This window comes from Bos mutus, chromosome 1 (genome assembly GCF_027580195.1).
Source record: "Bos mutus isolate GX-2022 chromosome 1, NWIPB_WYAK_1.1, whole genome shotgun sequence".
Classification (NCBI taxonomy): domain Eukaryota; kingdom Metazoa; phylum Chordata; class Mammalia; order Artiodactyla; family Bovidae; genus Bos; species Bos mutus.
In genome coordinates this window covers 32,921,409-32,944,543 of record NC_091617.1, presented here as the reverse complement: position 1 = coordinate 32,944,543, position 23,135 = coordinate 32,921,409, and the positions used below count along the sequence as shown (strand labels likewise).

At 36.2% G+C, this 23,135-nt stretch overlaps 1 protein-coding gene across 2 annotated transcripts in view; it reads right to left on the bottom strand.

Annotated features, from left to right (window-relative positions):
• Positions 1-23,135, bottom strand: part of CADM2 (cell adhesion molecule 2) — a 1,271,679-nt gene that overhangs the window by 92,418 nt on the left and 1,156,126 nt on the right. For both annotated transcript variants that reach the window (XM_070367837.1, XM_070367845.1), the window contains exon 7: positions 19,431-19,609. In XM_070367837.1, the coding sequence (XP_070223938.1) occupies positions 19,431-19,609 (179 nt within the window). The remainder of the gene's footprint in view (positions 1-19,430; positions 19,610-23,135) is intronic.

Sequence of the window (23,135 nt, the reverse complement as noted above, 5' to 3'; positions counted from 1 at the left end):
AAACTTTCTATTTTCTGAAGCACACATTTTCAAGACAACCTAAAACTACTACAACCTAAAACTTCTTTCAGTAAATATTCTTGCTAACAAAATGAGAACTTCTCTGGTGACTCAGTGGTAAAGAATCCACCTGCTAATGCAGGAGATGCAGGTTTGAATCCTGGGTCAAGAAGATCCCCTGGAGAAGAAAATGGCAATCCACTCCACAATTCTCCCCTGGAAAATTCCACAGACAGAGGAGCCTGGTGGATTATAGTCCATGGGGCCACAAAGAGTCTCACAAGACTTAGTGACTAAGCAACAACAACAACAAACAACAAAACAAATGGAGTCTTTGCCTACATATTCTGCTACTCTGAAAGCTGTGAGAGCCTGACCTGAGTTTCATGCACACCCCATCTTCTTAGGAACTCTCTCCATTTTCACCTGATTTGAGACTTTCCAAGAAAGGGTGAAAGGCTAGGAGGGACCACTGAGTAACTCACTGTGATCAGCGGTAAATGATCAAAGCAAAATTGTGAGTTATCTATTACTATCCCCACTTAATGGATGAGACGACTTTGAGATAGTTTCCTTGCCTTGAAAATTACACATGCTGTTGCTGCGTCGCTTCAGTCGTGTCCAACTCTGTGTGACCCCATAGATGGCAGCCCACCAGGCTTCCCATCCCTGGGATTCTCCAGGCAAGAACACTGGAGTGGGTTGCCATTTCCTTCTCCAATGCATGAAAGTGAAAAGTGAAAGTGAAGTTGCTCAGTCGTGTCCGACTCTAGCGACCCCATGGACTGCAGCCTACCAGGCTCCTCCGTCCATGGGATTTTCTAGGCAAAAGTACTGGAGTGGGGTGCCATTGCCTTCTCCATAAAATTACACATACATATGCTATAGTATAGAGAGAATTTTCTTAAATATATGAGTATACTGGAGAGACAAATTTCTCTAACATTTCCATCTCAAGATGATTTATTTTATCTGCCTGACTATAACTCTTGTCAAAGCAGAAATTAGTAAAATTCTGAGCTGTCTTACTAAGTCCAAACACCTACCTCTCTAGTTTTTACCCCTACAAATGAGCACCAACATTTGGCATCATTCAGCAATTATTTTAAAGGTTTTGGCCTTTTATTTAAACATTGATAAAAAACATTAATAATGAGAATGAGGGGGCTTCCCTCGTGGCTCAGACGGTAAAGCGTCTGCCTGCAATGCGGGAGACCTGGGTTCGGGAAGATCCCTTGGAAAAGGTAATGGTAACCCACTCCAGTACTCTTGCCTGGAAAATTCCATGGACAGAGGAGCCTTGTAAGCTATAGTGCATGGGGTCGCAAAGAGTCGGGCACAACTGAGCGACTTCACTTCACTTCACTTCAATGAGAATGAAGCTATATTTCCATAAGGAAATACAAAATTGGAAACACAAGTAATTGTCATTAACCTTATTTTTGAGGTATCTAGAATCTTGTATATTTTAAAACCATTATGCTATTAATATAAAGCATACTCAACCAAATATACCACAGGATAAAAAATGAAGATCACTTTCTCCTTTTCTACAACACATTCATTTTTTCTCTCTCTTTGTTGAAAAAAATACACTGTGTAGAATAAAAATACTCTGATTCATATGCAGGAGAATTACAAATGTGCCCATATATAATAAAAGTGACAATCCTGGTTCAACATCAATTTATTAATTCTGTTCATAAAGCCACATAATCTGTAGTCATATTAATATTATAAATAATCTGCTAAATATGACATCAATTTAGATGATTTTGCCTTACATGTTCACATCCTATGATTAAAGAATATTTAAATGGATATAAAAATAGCTATAAATAAAAAACAGAAAAAATCAATGGTATGTAATTTATGGATATTAGCATTCAGAAATGGCAGCTATCTAATAGATCAGTCAATTAACTACATGATATTTCATCTCTGTTTTCTACAATACAAAGACTGGCTCAAATTTTTCATTGTCATTTTCCTTGGAGAGCATGTTAATCTAATTAAATATTGTTGAATTTGCCTGGAAAAAAAAAAGTGGCTAAGAAGTTCAGCATTTATAATTTACAAAATAAATTTACTGTATTATATAATATATTTTCTAGATATTAATGTATAAATGATGAACTAATAACTGATAAAATATGTAGTGGATGAAAAAAGGTATCTTCAGAAATGAACAAAGTGAAAATAATTAGATTTTGTTTATTTTAGTTTAGATCTGATCAAATAAATTAGTATATAAATATAATTTAAAACCAAAAAGAGAAATTCCAATAAAGTTCTTCAAAATCAGAAATAATAAAACATCTTGTAGTTAGTAAGAAATTTGAGTGTGAAACAATAATAGCTTCAAGTAGCTAAATATTGTTATCACATTATATATACATGTGTAACACCAATTTCTCTAAAATTGTGATTAAGTGTTTAAATCTTTTCCTAGCAGATTAAATCTTAGGGAACTACTCATTTACTATATACTAACATGGATAAAACTTGCTAAAATAATTTTGTGGTTTAAGTAAGATATTTAAATGAATTCATAGAGGTCCATGATCCATTATTTATTATTTATTAATAAAATGTTGTTTTAGAAAACTATAGTAGCCATAATAAAATCAGGAATTTCCTTTAAAGCAAAAATTTGAGAATTTGTATTGATGGGGAGCTGAGAAAAATAAAGGTCCAAGGCATGAAAATATTTGCCTATAGTTTTACCTACATATAAGAGGTAAATTAAAATAAATTACAATTTTCATCTTACTTGTAACATATATAATGTGTTACCATAACATATAAGGAAAATTCAGGAATATTTCAATAATGTCAGACAAAATCCCAAATCTAGTCAATTGCACAATTGTATATTATGAAGACAAAGTCTGAGTTGGCTGCAAAAGTTATTCATGTGAGTGAATATTGAGTACAAATAAATGCAGTGTAAATACTGTGGGTTCCTTCTATAATAACCTATTCACTTGCAGAAACACAATTTCGACTCATACAACAAAGCTAGTGAATCAGGAAACTAAAATCTGTGTTCCCAGGGACCATGGCCAAACTTTGCTATGACACTTCATCAGTCCATCATGTCTCCTGCTTAACCTCTATGATTCTCATGTGAACTCCAAACTATACCCACTTGAGTTGCCTCAGTGTTAAAGTTTTCTGGAACAACAGGGGCTAGAGTTATATACAAGTCAGTGCATGTATGCTTGGCTTCTTTTCTTTATTTCTTATAATGCCAGTTAGCTTAAACAGAAAAGCCGAAGTCTGGAATACAAGACATCTGCCCTGATACAAGTCATTTCCCCAAATTTTAGACTCAGCTCTCTCTGTTCTCTTTGTTGCATGTTCTCAGAGTCACATCCTGTTTCACATTACTTTTCTCTTTCATGTTTAGTATCTTCCCTCAATGTGCTTTCAAGCACTTACATGCACCTCTACACATGCTTATTTTACATATTACCATGACACATGTATTTATGTACCTATGTTTCTAATAAACTGTAAGCTCAATCTTTAGAAATCAGCATTCTTGCTTTTAAAAATATAACTTTGCCTTGGTACAAATTTACTCTGATCCAACCCATCGGTATCACCCAGTCTCATCTTAAAGTTAGGACTTCCCTGGTGGCTCAGACGGTAAAGCGTCTGTCTACAATGCGGGAGACCCAGGTTTGAGCCCTGGGTCGGGAAGATCCCCTGGAGAAGGAAATGGCAATCCACTCCACTACTATTGTCTGGAAAATCCCATGCACAGAGGAGCCTGGTAGGCTACAGTCTATGGGGTCGCAAAGAGTCGGACACGACTGAGAGACTTCACTTTCATTTTAAAGTAGCCTTCCCTTTTTTGATGTGCCTAGTGAAATGCTACTCTCAACTTTCAGCCTTATTCCTACCTGCTCTGTAAAGACTTCCGTGATCAACTAAACCCCAACTGATTTTCTTTCTCTGAACACTCTTCACGCTTTCTGAGTTTATCTAGTGTTCCTGCATTTTGTTACCTATATCCCTCTACCATAAAATTATGGGCTTCCCTGATGGCTCAAATGATAAAGAATCTGCCTGCAATGAGGGAGATCTGGGTTCACTCCCTGGTTTGGGAAGATCCCTTGGGGGAGGGCATGGCAACCCACTCCAGTATTCTTGCCTGGAAAATCCCACGGACAGAGGATCCAGGTGTATTGCCATAACAATGTTATTTTACAGTCATGACCACACTATTGTGACCCCACCCAGAGTTATGTGCCTCTCACTAGCTATATAGCTCTCTCTCTCTTTCCTTTAGTGGAGAACATCTATCAAAATACATGAGTAATATTAAGGTAAAATTTTTAAATTTTCTTTAATTAACATAGTCACTAGTACACTCAACTATTCTCTTATTAATAATAAAGTTCACAGTAAACAGAATACATACCATAGCTCTTCATGAAATTAGTGGTTGAAATCTGGGAAGCTATCACATTTACTTGGCAATTAATGCATTACTAGTTTTTTGTTTTTTATTTATGAGTATAAAAGATGATAAGATAACAGAGGAAATAGGTATCAAATCCATGGTATATTTCAGTGCTTCCTTAGGGTACTTAGCTCTAGGCTTTGAATTTGACTGATAATTTATAAATAATGCATCTTTTGGTGGTAATAGCAATATTGTCAGTACATAGGAAATGGCATCAATTTTAAAGACATGGATTAGTAATTGAGCCTTATACATGGTGAATCTCTGCAAAAAATTATCCCTCCTCCTCTTTTTACCATTAATGAAGTAATTTTTAGGAATTTCTGCTAAGAATCTTCCAGTCTAAAAAAATAAAATTCAGCATACTGAAGAATATTACATTCCAAATGCAGTTTTTCAATGTTTTTAAAGTGTTAGAGCTCTAAATCATCATACTCAATTCAAAATAATAGAAAAAGGGTCCTTTTTCACATCCTAATGAAGGAATTCAAAAAATTCAACTGTATTTTGTTATTGGAGCTTATTAGAGCACAACAGATCCTGTATAACCTTGTCAAAATGAAATCACTTCCAACAAGCACTGTATACAATAAACTCCAGAGTATTACAGCACCTTTTTTCCAATAACGAGCTTTTCAGGTTAAAGGTATGTTCTGTTCTCTACAAATGCAGTGTACAATAATTTCTAACCTGTCAACCTGTTTTGTTTTGTGGCAGTTTCTCTTTTTAAAAATGGCATTCTGGCCCATTCAGATTGGATTTTCGAAACAAAATTAAGTCTAAAGAGTCCCAGAAGCCCAAGCTGCTTGTTTCCTCTCCAAGGACTAGTATTCAATAGGGAGAAAAACTGCTACCATTTAGCCTGGTTTCCATGTGTCTACTTCCTTTCCACTTTCTGTCACTAACTCCCCTAGGTGGTCCTGGGATAATCAAGAGTGAATCCAAACCAAGGTTTATTATTGGAGATACAGAAGATCATCAGGGGAATATTGTTGGCCAGAACTCAACATATTAATATAAGAAGTATCTTTCTGATAGAAATTATTCACATTCCCTAATTTTAAAAATAATAAGGCATCTTAATTTTACCAATAATTACAGTGCCATTAGAAGCAACTGTAAGAGGAAAAGTTTACTGTATTTGCTTTTTTCGCCTGTGCAGAAGACATTTATTGTTCCCATTATGTTCAGCTACTTGTAACAGCCTATTTGGATTATAGCATAAGAATGGATAACAGCACCAAGGCTCTTACTTAAATGACAAACATGAGGTTGACAAGGTCTCAACAAGCCAGAGCTTGTCTCCTCCTCCAGAGCCATACGGTAACCCCATCTGCTTCATAAAAAAGAACCCTTTCAAAAATTAGATTTGAATGCATCCCTTTTCATTCCTCTGATAGCTTCAACTGGCCTCACATACTGAATGAAATCCTTATACAATTAAAAAAAAAAAGGCTGAAAAATGAAAACTACTGCAATTTTAAACTGTAGGTGGCAACCAAAAGTCTTATGTAATTATAAGAAAAGTTGATGAATAATATCAGTCTGTTATTGAAAAAAAGTATACTTTTTTTCTTTAAAAATATTCTTTTACATTTCAAGCTGACAAAGGAGAGTGAAATTTAAAATGGAGGGAAAATTCCTTTGAAATGTATGATTCTATATTATTTAGCCCCACCTATTTCCATACTGGGAGTTCTTTCCTAAAAGTACTTTGTATTCAGTCGCTCAGTTGTGTCCAACTCTTTGCGGCCCCATAAACTATAGCCCACTAGGCCTCTTTGTCCATGGGATTTTCCAGGCAAGAATACTGGAGTGGGTTGCCATTTCCTTCTCCAGGAAAATGACTTTACCAAAAAGTAAATCAGATGATTTGATCAAATACTTTTTAAGTTCTGTGAGGATGTCAGTTTCCTTTGGGAGACTAGTAATGCTTTCCATTAGAAGAAAAAACTTAAATCAAATATAAATATACAACAAGGAGTGGTGTGTTGTAGTAAAAGTGCAGCGCTTGAAAAATCAGGATGTTTTGATTTTTCATTTAGTTTCTGTGATAAAATAATAGAGACATTTTGCCTACAGTTTAATCCCTTTGCACCTGTGCTTCTTTATCCAAAAAAGATAGTTCAGATCTGGTCTTTTATATAAATCATTTTGGGCCAATTTCTTTATTAGTGATGAGTAACAGTTGATTTTCTAAAAGCAAACAAATTCACTCAGGAAATTTGTAGATGTGAAAAAATTGTTTATGACTTTAGAAGATTCATTCAGCCTCTAAAGATGGTACAGATTTAAAAATGCAAAGAAATTCAGTTCAGTTCAATCACTGAGTCATGTCCAACTCTTTGCGATCCCATGAACCACAACATGCCAAGCCTCCCTGTCCATCACCAACTCCTAGAGTCCACCCAAATCCATGTCCATCGAGTCGGTGATGCCATCCAATCATCTCATCCTCTTTCCTCCCCTTCTCCTCTTGCCCTCAATCTTTCCCAGCATTAGGTTCTTCTCCAGTGAGTCAGCTCTTCACCTCAGGTGGCGAAAGTATTGAAGTTTCAGCTTCAACATCAGTCCTTCCAATGAATACCCAGGACTGATCTCCTTTAGGATGGACTGGTTGGATCTCCTTGCAGTCCAAGGGACTCTCAAGGGTCTTCTTCAACAACACAGTTCAAAAGCATCCATCCTTCTGTGCTCAGCTTTCTTTACAGTCCAACTCTCACATCCATACATGACCATTGGAAAAACCATAGCCTTGACTAGACGGACTTTTGTTGACAAAGTAATGTCTCTGCTTTTTAATATGCTGTCTAGGTTGGTCATAACTTTCCTTTCAAGGAGTAAGCATCTTCTAATTTCATGGCTGCAATCACCATCTGCAGTCATTTTGGAGCCCCCCAAAATAAAGTCAGCCACTGTTTCCCCATCTGTTTGCCATGAAGTGATGGGACCAGATGCCATGATCTTAGTTTTCTGAATGTTGAGCTTTAAGCCAACTTTTTCCCCTCTCCTCTTTCACTTTCATGAAAGGTTCTTTAGTTCTTCTTCACTTTCTGCCATAAGGTGTCATCTGCATATCTGAGGTTATTGATATTTCTCCCAGAAATCTTGATTCCAGCTTGTGCGTCCTCCAGCCCAGCATTTCTCATGATGTACTCTGCATATAAGTTAGCTTCATATTGTAAATCATATCTCTCTCAACTTCAAGATAATCTTATGTGCGCTTTGAAAAATTAATGATAACATGAATGGAATACTAAGAAATGCTAAAATAAGTGAACTTCCAGGAAACAAAAATCACTCTTCACATCAAGACTCTCGTATTTAAATATGTCATGCTTATGACTAAAATTTCTCAAACTTTCTCTGCTTGGTCCAGTTGAGAAATGTTCATTTGCTATTATGCAAAGTATTTCTGTAACTCATACTAAGTTATATATATTATATAGTATATATATGTATGTGTGTGTGTGTATATATATATATACACAGAGAGAGACAGAGAGCTGTACCTCTGTTGGCTCAGATGGCAAAGAATCTGCCTGCAATGCAGAGACCCAGGTTTGATCCCTGGATCAGGAAGATCCCTTGGAGAAGGGAATGACAACCCACAGCAGTATTCTTGCCTGTAGAATCCCATGGACAGAGGAGACTGGCAGACTACAGTTCATGAGGTTACAAAGAGTCAGACAAAACTGAGCAACTAACACACACACACACACACACACACGTTACTATATATTTCTCACCATGTAGAAATATTTCTAATTTTATCTTGATTCCTCTTCCTATTTAATACACAGATTCCATGAAAGAATAACTATGGGTTCTGGATCTTGAACCAAATATCCTTAAGGTGTACCTAAGTTGTGCTACTCTACTATGCTACTAACTTGTATAAGTTGAAAAATGCTGTCATTAAATTGGAGTTTCTTTCGCAGCATTAATTTTGACAAATTCTAATTTTCACATATCTGTTTGTTGTCTGATCAATGCTTATGGGTAATAAAATGAATGAGTTGGAAAACTCAGCAGTGGCCACAGGACTGGAAAAGGTCAGTTTTCATTCCAATCCCGAAGAAAGACAATGCCAGAGAATGCTCAAACTACGCAAATTACACTCATCTCAAAAGCTGATCCCAGGGACGGCAGAACCTGGTGGGCTGCCGTCTATGGGGTCGCACAGAGTTGGACACGACTGAAGCGATTTAGCAGCAGCAGCAGCAGCACACGTTAGTAAAGTAATGCTCAAAATTCTCCAAGCCAGGCTTCAGCAATATGTGAACTGTGAACTTCCAGATGTTCAAGCTGATTTTAGAAAAGGCAGAGGAACCAGAGATCAAATTTTGCCAACATCCGCTGGATCAAAAAAGCAAGAGAGTTCCAGAAAAACATCTATTTCTGCTTTCTTGGCTATGCTAAAGCCTTTGACTGTGTGGATCACAATAAACTGTGAAAAATTCTGAAAGAGATGGGAATACCAGACCACCTGACCTGCCTCTTGAGAAACCTATATGCAGGTCAGAAAGCAATAGTTAGAAGTGATCTTGGAACAACAGACCAGTTCCAAATAGGAAAAGGCTTACATCAAGGCTGTATATTGTCACCCTGCTTATTTAACTTATATGCAGAATACATCATGAGAAACGCTGGGCTGGAAGAAGGACAAGCTGGAATCAAGATGGTCAGGAGAAATATCAATAACCTCAGATATGCAGATGACACCACCCTCATGGCAGAAAGTGAAGAGGAACTAAAAAGCCTCTTGATGAAAGTGAAAGAAAAGAGTGAAAGTTGGCTTAAAGCTCAACATTCAGAAAATGAAGATCATGGCATCTGGTCCCATCACTTCATGGGAAATAGATGGGGAAACAGTGGAAACAGTGGCTGACTTTATTTTGGGGGGCTTCAAAATCACTGCAGATGGCGATTGCAGCCATGAAACTAAAAGACGCTTACTTCTTGGAAGGAAAGTTATGACCAACCTAGACAGCATATTAAAAAGCAGAGACATTACTTTGTCAACAAAGGTCCATCTAGTCAAGGCTATGGTTTTTCCAGTAGTCATGTATGGATGTGAGAATTGGACTATAAAGAAAGCTGAGTACCAAAGAATTGATGCTTTTGAACTGTGGTGTTGGAGAAGACTCTTGATTGTCCCTTGGAGTGCAAGGAGATCCAACCAGTCCATCCTAAAGGAGAACGGTCCTGGGTGTTCATTGGAAGGACTGATGCTGAAGCTGAAACTCCAATACTTTGGCCACCTGATGTGAAGACCTGACTAATCTGAAAAGACCCTGACACTTGGAAATATTGAGGGCAGGAGAAGAAGGGGACGACAGAGGATGAGATGGTTGGATGGTATCACCGATTCAACAACATGAGTTTGGGTAAACTCTGGGAGTTGGTGATGGACAGAAAGGCCTGGCATGCTGCAATTCATGGGGTCACAAAGAGTTGGACACGATTGAGTAACTGAACTGAACTGAATAAAATGCATCCAAATATAATATTTAATGTTGCAATATAGAAGCTTATTTAAATGAAAATTAAAGGAGATGTGGGGAATGTTTCAAAAATATTATTATTATAGTGTTATCCTATAATTTAACAAAACTAAAAAGAGCTATTTACTAGATACTTTTTGTGCAAGTATATTAATAATAAAGAATCCTTTTGATGTATGTAATCACAAGCTGAAATCAAGATTGCCAGAAAAAATTTCAACAACCTCAGATATTCAGATGATACCACTCTTATGGCAGAAAATAAAGAGGAAATAAGGAGATTCTTGATATGGGTGAAAGAAGAGAGTAAAAGAAAATGGCCTGAAACTCAACATTCAAAAATCCAAGATCATGGCAACTGGTCCCATCATTTCATGGCAAATAGAAGGGGAAAAAGTGGAAGCAGTGACAGAGTTTATTTTCTTGGGCTTCAAAATCACTTCAGACGGTGACTGCAGCCATGAAATTGAAAGACTCTTGCTTCTTGGAAGGAAAGCTATGAAAAACCTTCACAGTTATTAAAAGGCAGAGACATCACTTTGCCAGCAAAGGTCCATCTAGTCAAAGATATGGTTTTTCCAGCAGTCATGTATGGATGTGAGAGTTGGACCATAAAGAAGGCTGCGCACTGAAGAATTGATGCTTTTGAATTGTGGTGCTGGGGAAGATTCTTGAGAGTCCCTTGGACTGCAAGGAGATCGAACCAGTCAATTCTAAAGGAAATCAACCCTGGATATTCATTGAAAGAACTGATGCTGAAGCTGAAACCCCAATACTTTGGCCACCTGATGAAAAGAGCCGACTCATTGGAAAAGATCCTGATGCTAGGAAGGATTGAAGGCGAAAGGAGAAGGTGACAGCAGAGGATGAGATGGTTACATAGCATCATCAACTCAGTGGACATGAATTTGAGCAAGCTCCAGGAGACAGTGAAGGACAGGGTAGCATGGTGTGCTGCAGTCCATAGGGTCACAAATAATCAGATACGACTTAGCAACTGAACAATAACAAGTAAATCAGGGACTGATAAGCTATAATAAGGTTTGGGTTTTATACTAAGTGTGATGAAATGCTTTTGGCAAAATTTAAATAGAGTAAGACTGAAGACTATGAATATAAAATATTTATATATTGCACCCATGTGGGAACTAGATTGGAGCAGGGGAAGCAAGGAACCCATTAGCAATGTTACAATAGTCTAGGCGAGAGAGGATGGTGGAAAGGAGGAGACATACTCGGAAGATGGTCAGGAAATAGTGTCAGCAGGATATGCTGTTGAATTGGAAAGAGAGACAGAGAAAATTACAGGATAATTCTTAGATTCTGGAATAAGTACATGATCTGTTGTTCCAATATTTGTAAAAACTACATTTTTGTAAGAGGCTATAAAGCAGGTTTTATGTAATACCTTCCTCTAGTTTAAAATACCATTGCTTCTAAAAAGGAATGCCAAAAATGTCCTCCCTGGGCCATTGAATACTGCTTGAATTTGCTAATGAATGAATGCATATATACTCAAGGAGAAGAGTTCCATACATTTTATAAAGCTATAATCTAGGCTTTTTTGCACATAAAAAAATCTAGAAAGCCTAAATGCCACAGGTATAATACTCTGTTCGGCTTACTTTACTGCAACCAACAGAAAAAAATCATATATAAAGAGTGCAAGAGAAAATATTTTAAATGTTGCATTTGTTGGGTGGTGAAGTCTTTCATCCCTTCAGACAGGAATGAGGGTTTTCCTCATGGACAGTTTAGTCAGTGACCCATCTAGGTACCATAGACACATTTATTGATACTGCAGAGTAGTATCTCGGAATGAATTTTTGTCTTGAAAAGTAAAACTTTATTCACTTTATGTTCATCTTAAAGAGATGGAATTTAGCCTCAGCTCCATGTTGAGTATGCTTGCGCAAATCCACCTTTCAAAAAGCTTTATAATGAAAGCAGTGCCCTTGTCTCCACTATTTGATCCATTCCACTTCTCTCTGTAGAGTTCAACAGCACATTCATCCAGTCAGAGGTACGCCTTTCCCACAGGCATCACAGCTCTCCCTGCTTATTCATGTCCAGAGATGCCGTGCTTTATCTCAGCGATTGAAGAAGGTACTGTTTTAAGAGTCGTCCGACTAGTTTACTGTCTGGAAACTCTCAACTGAAGATGAGGGCAGTAACCATAGGGCTCTTCCATTAATGCGCTGTCTGCTGTTCCCTATGGATGTCTTTTCTACCCTTTGCTTCCTACACTGCATATTTTTCCATCTATACTTCTAAAGAAAACTTCTCCAAAGGAAAATGCTCCTTATGAGCACACAGAATTAATTTACCAACTGGCAGGTCTGTTTCTATATGAGGAAACAGACTTTAGCTGAATCCCTTTTGAATGTTTGCTAGGCTGTACATCTGTCCATAATCCAGTCTTCTCTTTCCTGCTCCCCACCCACTCATCTGAGCTCAAAGATTCACTCTCTTACTTTCATTCTGATCTGTATCACCTTTCCTAACAGCACAGCTAAGTTAAAAAAAAAATCGTGCAGATTCTCAATGTTTCTAAATGTTTTGTTGCTGGATAATTATAACAGTAAATGTAGGTGTGACTGCCGACTTTTTAGTCTAGCTACATATTTACTATGAAGAACTGAGGTGCATTTTAATTTTAATTGATGAGAGTTCTTATTAGCTCTCAAAACATTGATAATCATAGCAGAAATATGTGAAGCATAAGACTAGGAAAGTATGTATACTTGCTCAGTTCTAGAGTAAGACAAATTTAAAAACAAATTTAAGATATTACTTTATAGTAGTCCTAATCTGTTTCATAATTAGTACTGCATGCATCTATATATGTATTATTTTTTTTGCTAACTTTAGAATCAGGTACTAATAACACTTAAGCAATTGAATATATACTTTGCACATTTTTTAAATATTTGAAGGAGATAACAGATGGCTTGGAAATGTTTGTTAAAATGAAAGAAAGGCTACGCTCCATGACTCAATTTGTCTCTCTCCCATGATAAGCAAATTGACTGAAAGGAAGAATTAGCACCTAAAATGGGAAGTGAACTTGCATTTACCTATAGTCTCTGAAAGAAACAGATATCTAAATAAACAACATAGCTTCAAGGTTTGTCTTGATGCAAAAGTCTGCAAAATCTTCGTGTACAACTTTCTGTCTCTCTGCATTTCTGACATTTATTATTAACAATAAAAGCAGAGTGAAATGAAAATAGCAGTTGTATTGATTTTTCTAAGTTGTAAAGGCATATTTAATAGCTTGATGCTTTTCACTAAACCAAAACACATAGACATTTCTAGCAGTAATATTGTCTCTTACTATAAAAATTAAAAACTTGAAACACTTTGTTATAATTGTTCTTACTAGCTAATGATAAAATGTGATAGATCTTATTCTATATATGTGTTATTCTGAGGTAAATTATCCTGGAAACAAACAAAAAATCAGTATCACATTTTTCACCAGTATTTATTTCAATAGATACATGAACAAATATGTAAAACAAACTGTACCTGTCGAGTGATATTTTAGGGATACAAAGCCAGCAACTGTCAGTAAACTGGTTGAGATTATATAAACAAGCTTTTTACACTATTTCACTTTCTACTATAATAATACTAGTTATGGAGTTTTATTTGTCATAAAGATGAAATTTGCTAGAAAAAGCAAAATACGTACATATAGAGAAAACTAAAAATGTGGAAAGGTGCAAGGTGGGCAATTTTACTCAAAATAAGAATAGCAAGAGTTAAGATAATGAAGAAGTAATGAACTGTTATAAAAGTTTATTTACATAAGTCGATAAACAATGAAGTGATGGAACAAAAACAGTGGGAAAATAGTTTTAAATTTCATATAACAGTGATTATGGTAATGTGAAAAGTAAATTCAAAAACAGATGGGGAATATCATGAAAAACTTTCTGGAATAGTGCATCTCAACTCTGCCATGACTGTATGAGACAGCATTGAGTTGGGTCCCAGGTGGAGTGGGTTCTCCACTGAAACTCAGACTGGAATCCCTGTTACTCCCCTCTACAGTGTGGACCTGCCATAGTTAGTGCAGCTACTGGCCGAAGAAGAAATAAGTTACTCATGTCGTGTTTTGTTTTTTTTTTCTACTTATATTACTGTATTTCTTCCCAAATTCTGGGAAGGGTTTTGAGACTAGAGATGATAGTAAAAGAGTTCCAACATCTCTGTCCATCTTCCATCTGTATTCTAAGATGCTGGTTATGCATTTCTCTAGCATGAATGTGCAGGGAGGTCAAAGGCATTGGAATAGTTAAGGAGGAAGAAGTTTAGGACTTGGAAAGGTAATTTGTGTTCTACACTCTTCAGAGATATTCTTTCAAACTGTTCCAGGTACTGCATATTTCTGACACTTCCAAAAGAATATTTTTAAATTAGTGGATGACAAATAAATATACGAATTTAAACTGCTTCCAAGCACAAAATAAGACTGGTATCGAATCAATTGCAATTCTTGGCAGCTGTTCTTTATGTGGTGAATAGGTATCTTCTATGATCTCTGTACCTATACAAAAAGATGCAGGTCTGGGTAGTCTCTCTTTGGGGAGAGAATATTTTATCTATACTCTCTGAATTTGATGTTGCATCAGAGGAACAAGAGTAATTATAACTTCCACTCTGCTCTCTCTATATTACTAATTTGCTGTAGTGTTGATGTTTTTATCATCTTCTCTATTGCTTAGTTAATAAGAATATAGAATTTCCTCATTCTTTAATTTAATTTAATTTATGCTCTGGGTACCACTCAGGGAAGATTATGGACAGCAAACTGAACACAACTCTTGGGTAAATTTTATACCAGAGGATTGGATTGAGATTGCCCTTGGTATCATAAGACTACTCAGTCAGTCAGTTCAGTTGCTCAGTTGTGTCCAACTCTTTGCAACCCCATGGACTGCAGCATGCCAGGCTCCCCTGTCCATCAGCAACTGCTGGAGCTAACTCAAACCCATGTCCATCAAGTCAGTGATGCAGTCCAATCATCTCATCCCCTGTCATCCCCTTCTCCTCCTGCCTTCAATCTTTCCCAGCATCAGGGTCTTTTCCAATAAGTCAGTTCTTCGCATCAGGTGGCCAAAGGATTAGAGTTTCAGTTTCAGCATCAGTCCTTCCAATGAATATTCAGGACTGATTTCCTTTAGGATGGACTGGTTGGATCTCCTTGCAGTCCAAGGGACTCCCAAGAGTCTTCTCCAACACCACAGTTCAAAAGCATCAATTCTTCAGCGCTCAACTTTCTTTATAGTCCAACTCTCATATCCATACATGACTACTGGGAAAATCTATAGCTTTGACTAGATGGACATTTATCAGCAAAGTAATGTCTCTGATTTTAATAAGCTATCTAGGTTGATCATAGCTTTTCTTCCAAGGAGCAAGTGTCTTTTAATTTCATGGCTGCAGTAACCATCTGCAGGGATTTTGGAGCCCCCCAAAAATAAAGTCGGTCATTGTTTCCATGGTTTCCCCATCTATTTGCCATGAAGTGGTGGGACCAGATAGCATGATTTTAGTTTTCTGAATGTTGAGTTTTAAGCCACACTCCTCTTTCATTTTCCTCTTCCACTTTCATCAAGAGGCTCTTCAGTTCCTTTCACTTTCTGCCATAAGGGCGATGTCATCTGAGTATATGAGGTTATTGATATTTCTCCTGGAGATCTTGATTCCAGTCTGGGCTTCAATCAGTCTGGTATTTCTCATGATGTACTCTGCATATAAGTTAAATAAACAGGGTGACAATATATAGCCTTGACGTATTCCTATCCCGATTTGGAACCAGTGTGCTGTTCCATGTCCGGTTCTAACTGTTGCTTCTTGACCTGCATACAGATTTCTCAGGAGGCAGGTAAGGTGGTCTGGTATTCCCATCTCGAAAAATTTTCCACACACAGTTTGTTGTGATCTACACACTCAAAGGCTTTGGCGTAATCCGCAAAGTGGAAGTAGATGTTTTTCTGTAATTCTCTTGCTTTTTGGGATCCAGTGGATGTTGGCAATTTGATTTCCGGTTCCACTAGCAATATTATAATAGTAAAACTCTGATTTATTATATCTATGTAACTGGCACTGGTAGACACTTCTATTTGTGTTGTATGCCATTTGTTTATGAATAATCCAGGAGTACTAATGTTACTCTTTTTTTTTTAATTCCAAACACTTGAGCCATGTTGTCACAAACCCTGACATTTACACTATTGTATATTCATTCTCCTAGAGTTCTATGATTTTTGTACTATACTTACTGAATGCTTATTTTCCATGTTTAAACTCCTTGAGTGCTATTCACTTTTGTTCCTATAGTGAATTTGCACTCAGTGGATAAATGCTAAATGTTTATTTGGTTACTGAAGAAATGTTTCTGTTGATCTGAGTTCTTCAAATAACAAGAACAGCAATAGAACAACATACCATTAATGACGTAATTAACCATTCAAAAGAAATAAATAGCATGATAACAATAACAATATGAGACTAACTTCAATATTTTTACATAGCAGCAGAAAACACAAAACTATTGTGGTCACAGGAATTAATAGTATAACAATGGCTAGCAATTTAACAGATTAATGTTTCCACTGCTGAGCTTGTTAATGAAAAATGCTATTTTTTTTTTCTAATGGGATCTCTACAGTACAAATGTTTCAAAAGTGCAATGTTTTATCTTACAGGTACTTGTATACTGAATTTTGTTAGGCCTTTCACTGAGAATGAGATTCAGACTGGTAGTTTCAAATTACTGTCTGTAGTTGTAATGCTTTAATTTCCAAAGGGGTCATTATAAGGAATGAGGGGGGTGGGGACCCTCCAGTGTTGTTGACACAAAATGTCAGTGCTGTTAACAATTAGATGTGAAAACATTTAAATAATGCTCTTGCACTGACACCCAAAGAATAAAATCTATTAGGATGGCATCTAGATAGCAGATGATTTCACAGCAAAGTGCTCCGACCTTCATCAAGTTAAGAATCAATAGAACTTAGGTAACTGTGGTAGAGTCAAAGATGGTCTCAGCTCATGAAAGGCCCTTCTGTGCTAGAGCTAAATTAAATTATCACAGCTAATGCAAAATCAAACTTGGTGTAAAAGATAAAAGGGTAAAGTTCTCACAAATAATCATTTATCACTCCATTCTGAAATGCATATAGCATTCATTATAGATCGAAATGCCACTCAAATTTCATCATTGAGTCGGGTTTTGAAACAGCCAAACTATTAATAGAAGAGAGTAGCTTTTTATATTTATACAACCAGTGACTAATGAGGCATTATACCCTGTGTGCAAAGGAGAGAAAAAAAAAAAAACTTTATTTTGTAATGAACCCAATTGGAGCCCTTTTAAAACACAGTGTAATGCGGTTTCACTGTTTCATCGAGCCTCTCATTACTTGTGTCAATAATCCTAGGTAAACCAGTGTTGAACTTCACAGCATTTATCTAGCAGCGTGAATAGCACTAATCTATGGGGTGCTTTTCATGAACTGTAGTTCAAAAAGCAAAGCCAAAAATGACTTCTTACAAAGTGCTCAGAGAAATATTTATTAGAAATATGTCAACTGCCAACTACCTAAAGGTAGCTTGTCTCTTTAGGAAATCATACTGTTGGCTACCTTGCAAACACTGAGAAAACATATGAATTTTCCCCTACTTGAATTACTTAAAAAAAATGAATGACATATTTTTCTACAAAGTATATTATTTCTTCTGTCACTTCCCTTCTAATTGTCTATATTTTTATGTCACATCGCTTTCAACATGTGACATGCTATGCAACATCCCTCAGTTTCCCCAAAATTGTGAGGTGAGACCAGCACTTGAAGTTGAGGGTGAATCAGACTTCACTTCCATGACTGTGGTATCTAAACATCCCGGTCAGCAGGAACTGTAAGTGACTCCTGGATCCTGCTCTAAGGATCTAACTTATCTTCTTGACACACTCAGGGTTGTTATATTCTCTCTGGCAGTGAGCCTGGCAGGGTTTGTCTACAGGGGGTTACCACATTTAATTCCAATTTATCAGTCTAACTTGATCAGGCTGAACTTTCCCCAAAACTGAGATTTGCACAATTCATGAGATACCATAAATTACTCTCTCAGCTCTCCTGTTTTCAACATGTTTATATGTGGAAAGTCTACTCAGCACAAGCCGTTGTTTACCTTCAAGAGCAAATTGTTGCTAAGAACTGAGAAATGGTAGACACTAAAGCAATTCGAAAATAAGACAGTTTTGTAAATTGATTCAATATATTATTTTGGCCTGTATCATAACAACATAAGTATCTTTGGAAAAACAAACGGGGTTATTTTTCCCCTAAAATTAAATCACTTTACAAAGAATTAGAACTTATCCCCCAAATTCCTCTTTTTGGAAAGTTATAGAATTAATCCATGTTTCTTACAGTTATTTCATACGTATATTCATGAGTAACATTTCAAATAAATGTACTCTGTAACTTCTAAGATCCACTAGATTTATTACAGCTTTGTATAGATTTTACACAATACTCATTCAAATACTGTAACATTATGTAGAACATATTAGTTTTAGAAAATGTTTTCTTGGTGAAATATACAAGAAAAATCTTACATTCTATAATGCTTTTTTTCTCTTTGAGGTTCACATTGTACCCTGTAAATAAACTCTGAGAAGTCTTGAAATAAAGAAACATGACTAACTTCATTTATTGTGATATTTACCAATTTCATAAAAGTTCATCTTCATTTAACAATATGTTAAAGCTACTTCATGAACAATCTGTCCTGACTTTTGGAGTTTACAGAAAATAGAAATTCTCTCTAATCTTGGGAATTGGCATGTCTTTTTGCAATTTTGCCTATATTTACTCAAAATATGAGACTAATGAGAGGAGGAAAAAAATGTTTGTGGGCGTTTTAAATTATTATGCATGAGAAATTAGTGCAGGTGTCATTAGTACTGTATACCTCTGTCTCTGCTGCATCTGATGACCTACTATCATTCTTTGTAAAACTACTAATAGTGATTATAAAACATGCTTTTATGATAATTTCCAAAATTAACTTAAGGAAAGTTTTCATGATTCTGATTTATTATTAAAAGCATTTATTTGTAAAGCATAAAGAAAACCATTAATATGATTTACTAGTCACCATCAAACAATACACAGTATATTTGCAATTAAAAAATCATTTACAAAACAGTTTTTATTTCCTAATATATGCTTTAATTTTATGTTATTATTTTGATTCAAAACATATTAATTGTGAACCTTGGAGATATTTATACTTATGAGAAGTTCTTCTGAAAGAAAATGAAAACCTGTTTAAATGTGTTTAGTATTATAAAGATTTTGATATATTTTAGCAGTTTTTCAGGTCATTCATTCTTACATGCATAATAATGTCAAAAAGGTACTCACCATGTACAATGAGAACGTACTCTGCACTGCTTTGGCCAATAGTATTTGTAGCTTCACATCGGTATGTACCATTATCCGTTTTGTTGAGGAAAAGAATGTTTAGCTCCCTACCACTCACAACCATTCGGTCAGGATCTGGTAATTCTCCACCATCCTTTGTCCACAAAACAGGTTCTGGCCTATTGGATTTAAACATACATATAGACAAAAAAAAAAAGAAAAAAAAAATATATATATACACGAAATGTTACATGTGACTCAAATAAATCAAACAGTTTCTATTTAACACCCATTTTGTGGATAGCAATGTGCTTGCTAATTTCTGTGCTATGCTGTACTTAGTCATTCAGTCGTGTTGACTCTTTGTGACCCCATGGACTGTGGCACACCAGGCTCCTCTGTGCATGGGATTTTCCAGGCAAGAACACTGGAGTGGGTTGCCATGCTCTTCTCCAGGGGATCTTCCCAACCCAGGGATAGAACCCAGGTGTCCCACATTGCAGGCAGATTCTTTACCATCTGAGCCACCAGGGAAGCCCTGCTAACTTCTATAAGACACCAAAAGAACCATAATATACTCACTCAGAAGATTTGGAGATATAACAATTATAATTTAATTCTTTTCTCCTTAACAAAAGAGAGATATATTAAGGAACTAATTAGTGGAGTCATTAGAGTAGTCACCAATAGACTACAGGTCCTGGGACCAGATTCTGTGGCTAAATCGTTCGTACCTACTGGCTTCTGGAAGACTGCCTTTGGGCTATTGGAGCAGACTTCCACAGAAGTACCTGGAATTATACCTTTGCATTTGGGGCCACCATAATGGCACAACTTTGCCTGAAACCACCTGAAACTTCTCCCTCTTACCTTTCTTATTTTCTCATGTCCCTAGAAGCTTTTATTCCTGAAAGTACTCTTTTTATTTGCCTTAGTTTTATTGAGATATAATTGACACATAACATTAAACTAGTTTAAGGTACACAGAATAATGATTTGATATATATATATATAAATGTTGAAATGTGATTGCCACAATAAATTTACTTAATACCCATCACCTCACATAGTTATAATTTTTTTATTTTGATGAAAACTTTTAAGATTTACTCTCTTAATACCTTTTATGATCAAATATTATTAATTACAGTCAGCATACTATACATTATATACTCAGAACTTATAACTGAAATTTTGTACCTTTAAACCATCTTCACCCATTTCCCCGACCCCTACCCCTGCCTCCAGCCACTTTTATTCAACATTGTACTGGGATTCCTAGCCATAGCACTTAAGCAGGAAAATAAATAAAAGACAACCAAGTTGGAAATGAAGAAGTAAAACTGTCTTCACTTGCAGATGACATGAGAACATATATTAGAGAAGGAAATATAACCCACTTCAGTATTCTTGCCTGGAGAATCCCATGCACAGAGGAGTCTGGTGGGCCACATGGGGTCACAAAGACTTAGACATGACTTAGCAACTAAACATAGGAAACTCTAAAAATTCCACTGAAAGAACTGCTAAAACTAATAAATGAATTTAAAGTTACAAGATACAATATGAATATACAAAAATCAATTACATTTATAAACGCTATCAATGAAACATTGGAAACAGAAATTAAGAAAACAACCTATTTTACAATTGCATCAAAAAGAATAAAATACTTACAAAGAAAACCTGACCAAGAAAGTGAAAGATCTATACACTGAAAACTATAAGATATTAATGAAAGAAACTGAAGAGGACAAATAAATAGAAAAATAATCTGTGCTCATAGATTGAAAGAATTAGTATTAAAAGTCCATTGTACCCTAAGCAATCTGCAAATTTAATGTAATCTTTATCAAAATTCTAATGGCAACTTTTCATATAAAAATGACAAACAATCCTAAAATATGTATGGAACAACAAAAAGCCCCAAATAGGCAAGTAATCCAGAGAAGGCAGTGGCATCCCACTCCAGTACTCTTGCCTGGCAAATCCCATGGATGGAGGAGCCTGGAAGGCTGCAGTCCATGGGGTCGCTGAGGGTCGGACACGACCAAGCAGCTTCACTTTCACTTTTCACTTTCATGCACTGGAGAAGGAAATGTCAACCCACTCCAGTGATCTTGCCTGGAGAATCCCAGGGACGGGGGAGCCTGGTGGGCTGCCGTCTATCGGGTCACACAGAGTCGGACACGACTGAAGCGAATAAGCCATAGCAGCAGGCAAGTAATCTTGAGAAAGGGGAAAAAAGCTGGAGGTTTCACACTTCCTGATTTCAAATGATATTTCAAAGATGTAGTAATTAAAACAGTATGATATTGGTAAAAATACAGACCCATAGATCAATGGAATAGAAAACTCAAAAATAAAGTCACGCATATATAGTCATTTAATTTTTTACAAAAGAAGCAGGAATATTCTATGCAAAAAAGGCAGTCTCTTCAGTAAATGCGGCTGGAAAAACTGAATAGCCACATACAAAAGAATAAAACTGGGCCTCTGTTTTACATTATAAAAGTCAACTCAAAATGTGTTAAACACTTGAATGTAAAACTGGAAACCTAAAACAGGAAAGAAGATCCTTGACATTGATCTTGGTGATGATTTTTTTTTGGATTTAACACCAAAAGCAAGGGCAACAAAATAAAAATAAATAAATAAATAAACATATGGGAACACTCTAAATTAAAAAGCTTCAGCATAGCAAAATAAACCACTTAAAAAATGAAAAGCAACCTATGGAAAGAGGGAAGTTATTTGCAACTATTATGTGTAGGTAAATAAGATAAAGAGTAAATATCCAAAATAAAGAAATAACTTACACAAGTCAATAACAAAAAATGACCTGATTAAAAATAGAGAACTGGGAGATATTTTTCCAAAGAAAACATACAAATGGACAACAGGTACATGAAGAAATGTTCATCATCATTAATAACCAGGGAAATGCAAATAAAAGCCTGAATGAGATAACACTTACATGGCTATCTTCATAAAGACAAGAAATAATAATTGTTGAGGAGGATATGGGAAAAGGAAACCCTCCTACATCATTAGTGGGAATATAAATTGGTACAGCCACTATAAAACATAGTAAGGTCATTCCTCAGGGGCTTCCCTGGTGGTTCAGTGGTAAAGAATCTGCCTGCCAATGCAGGAGATGTGGGTTCAGTCCCTGGTCAGAAAGATCTCCTGGAGAAGGAAGTGGCAAACCACTCCAGTATTCTTGCCTGGGAAATCCCAGGTGCAGAGGAGCCTGGTGGGCTATAGTTCATGGGATTGCAAAAGAAGATGGACAATACTAAGTGACTAAGCAACAACACAGGAGATTCATCAAAAAACTAAAGATAGAACTACCAGATGATCCAGTGATTCTACTTGTTGGTATATATCCAAAGGAAAAGAAATCACTATTTTAAAGAGATATCTGCACTCATATTCATTTTAGCAGTGTTCACAATAACCAAGTCATAAACCCAACCTAACTATCCACTGACAAATGAATGAATAAAGAAAGCACAGGGGACAGGGAGGGCCTTAAGTGCAAAATAAAAGATACGTGAGTAGTTACAAAAAGAAAGAAAATAAATTACAAATGTAATGGAATATTATTCAGTCATTCATAAAGAAAGAAATTCTGACCCTTGTAACAATATGGATGAAACTTGAGGGCATTATGCTAAGTGAAAAAGTCAGACAGAGAAAGAC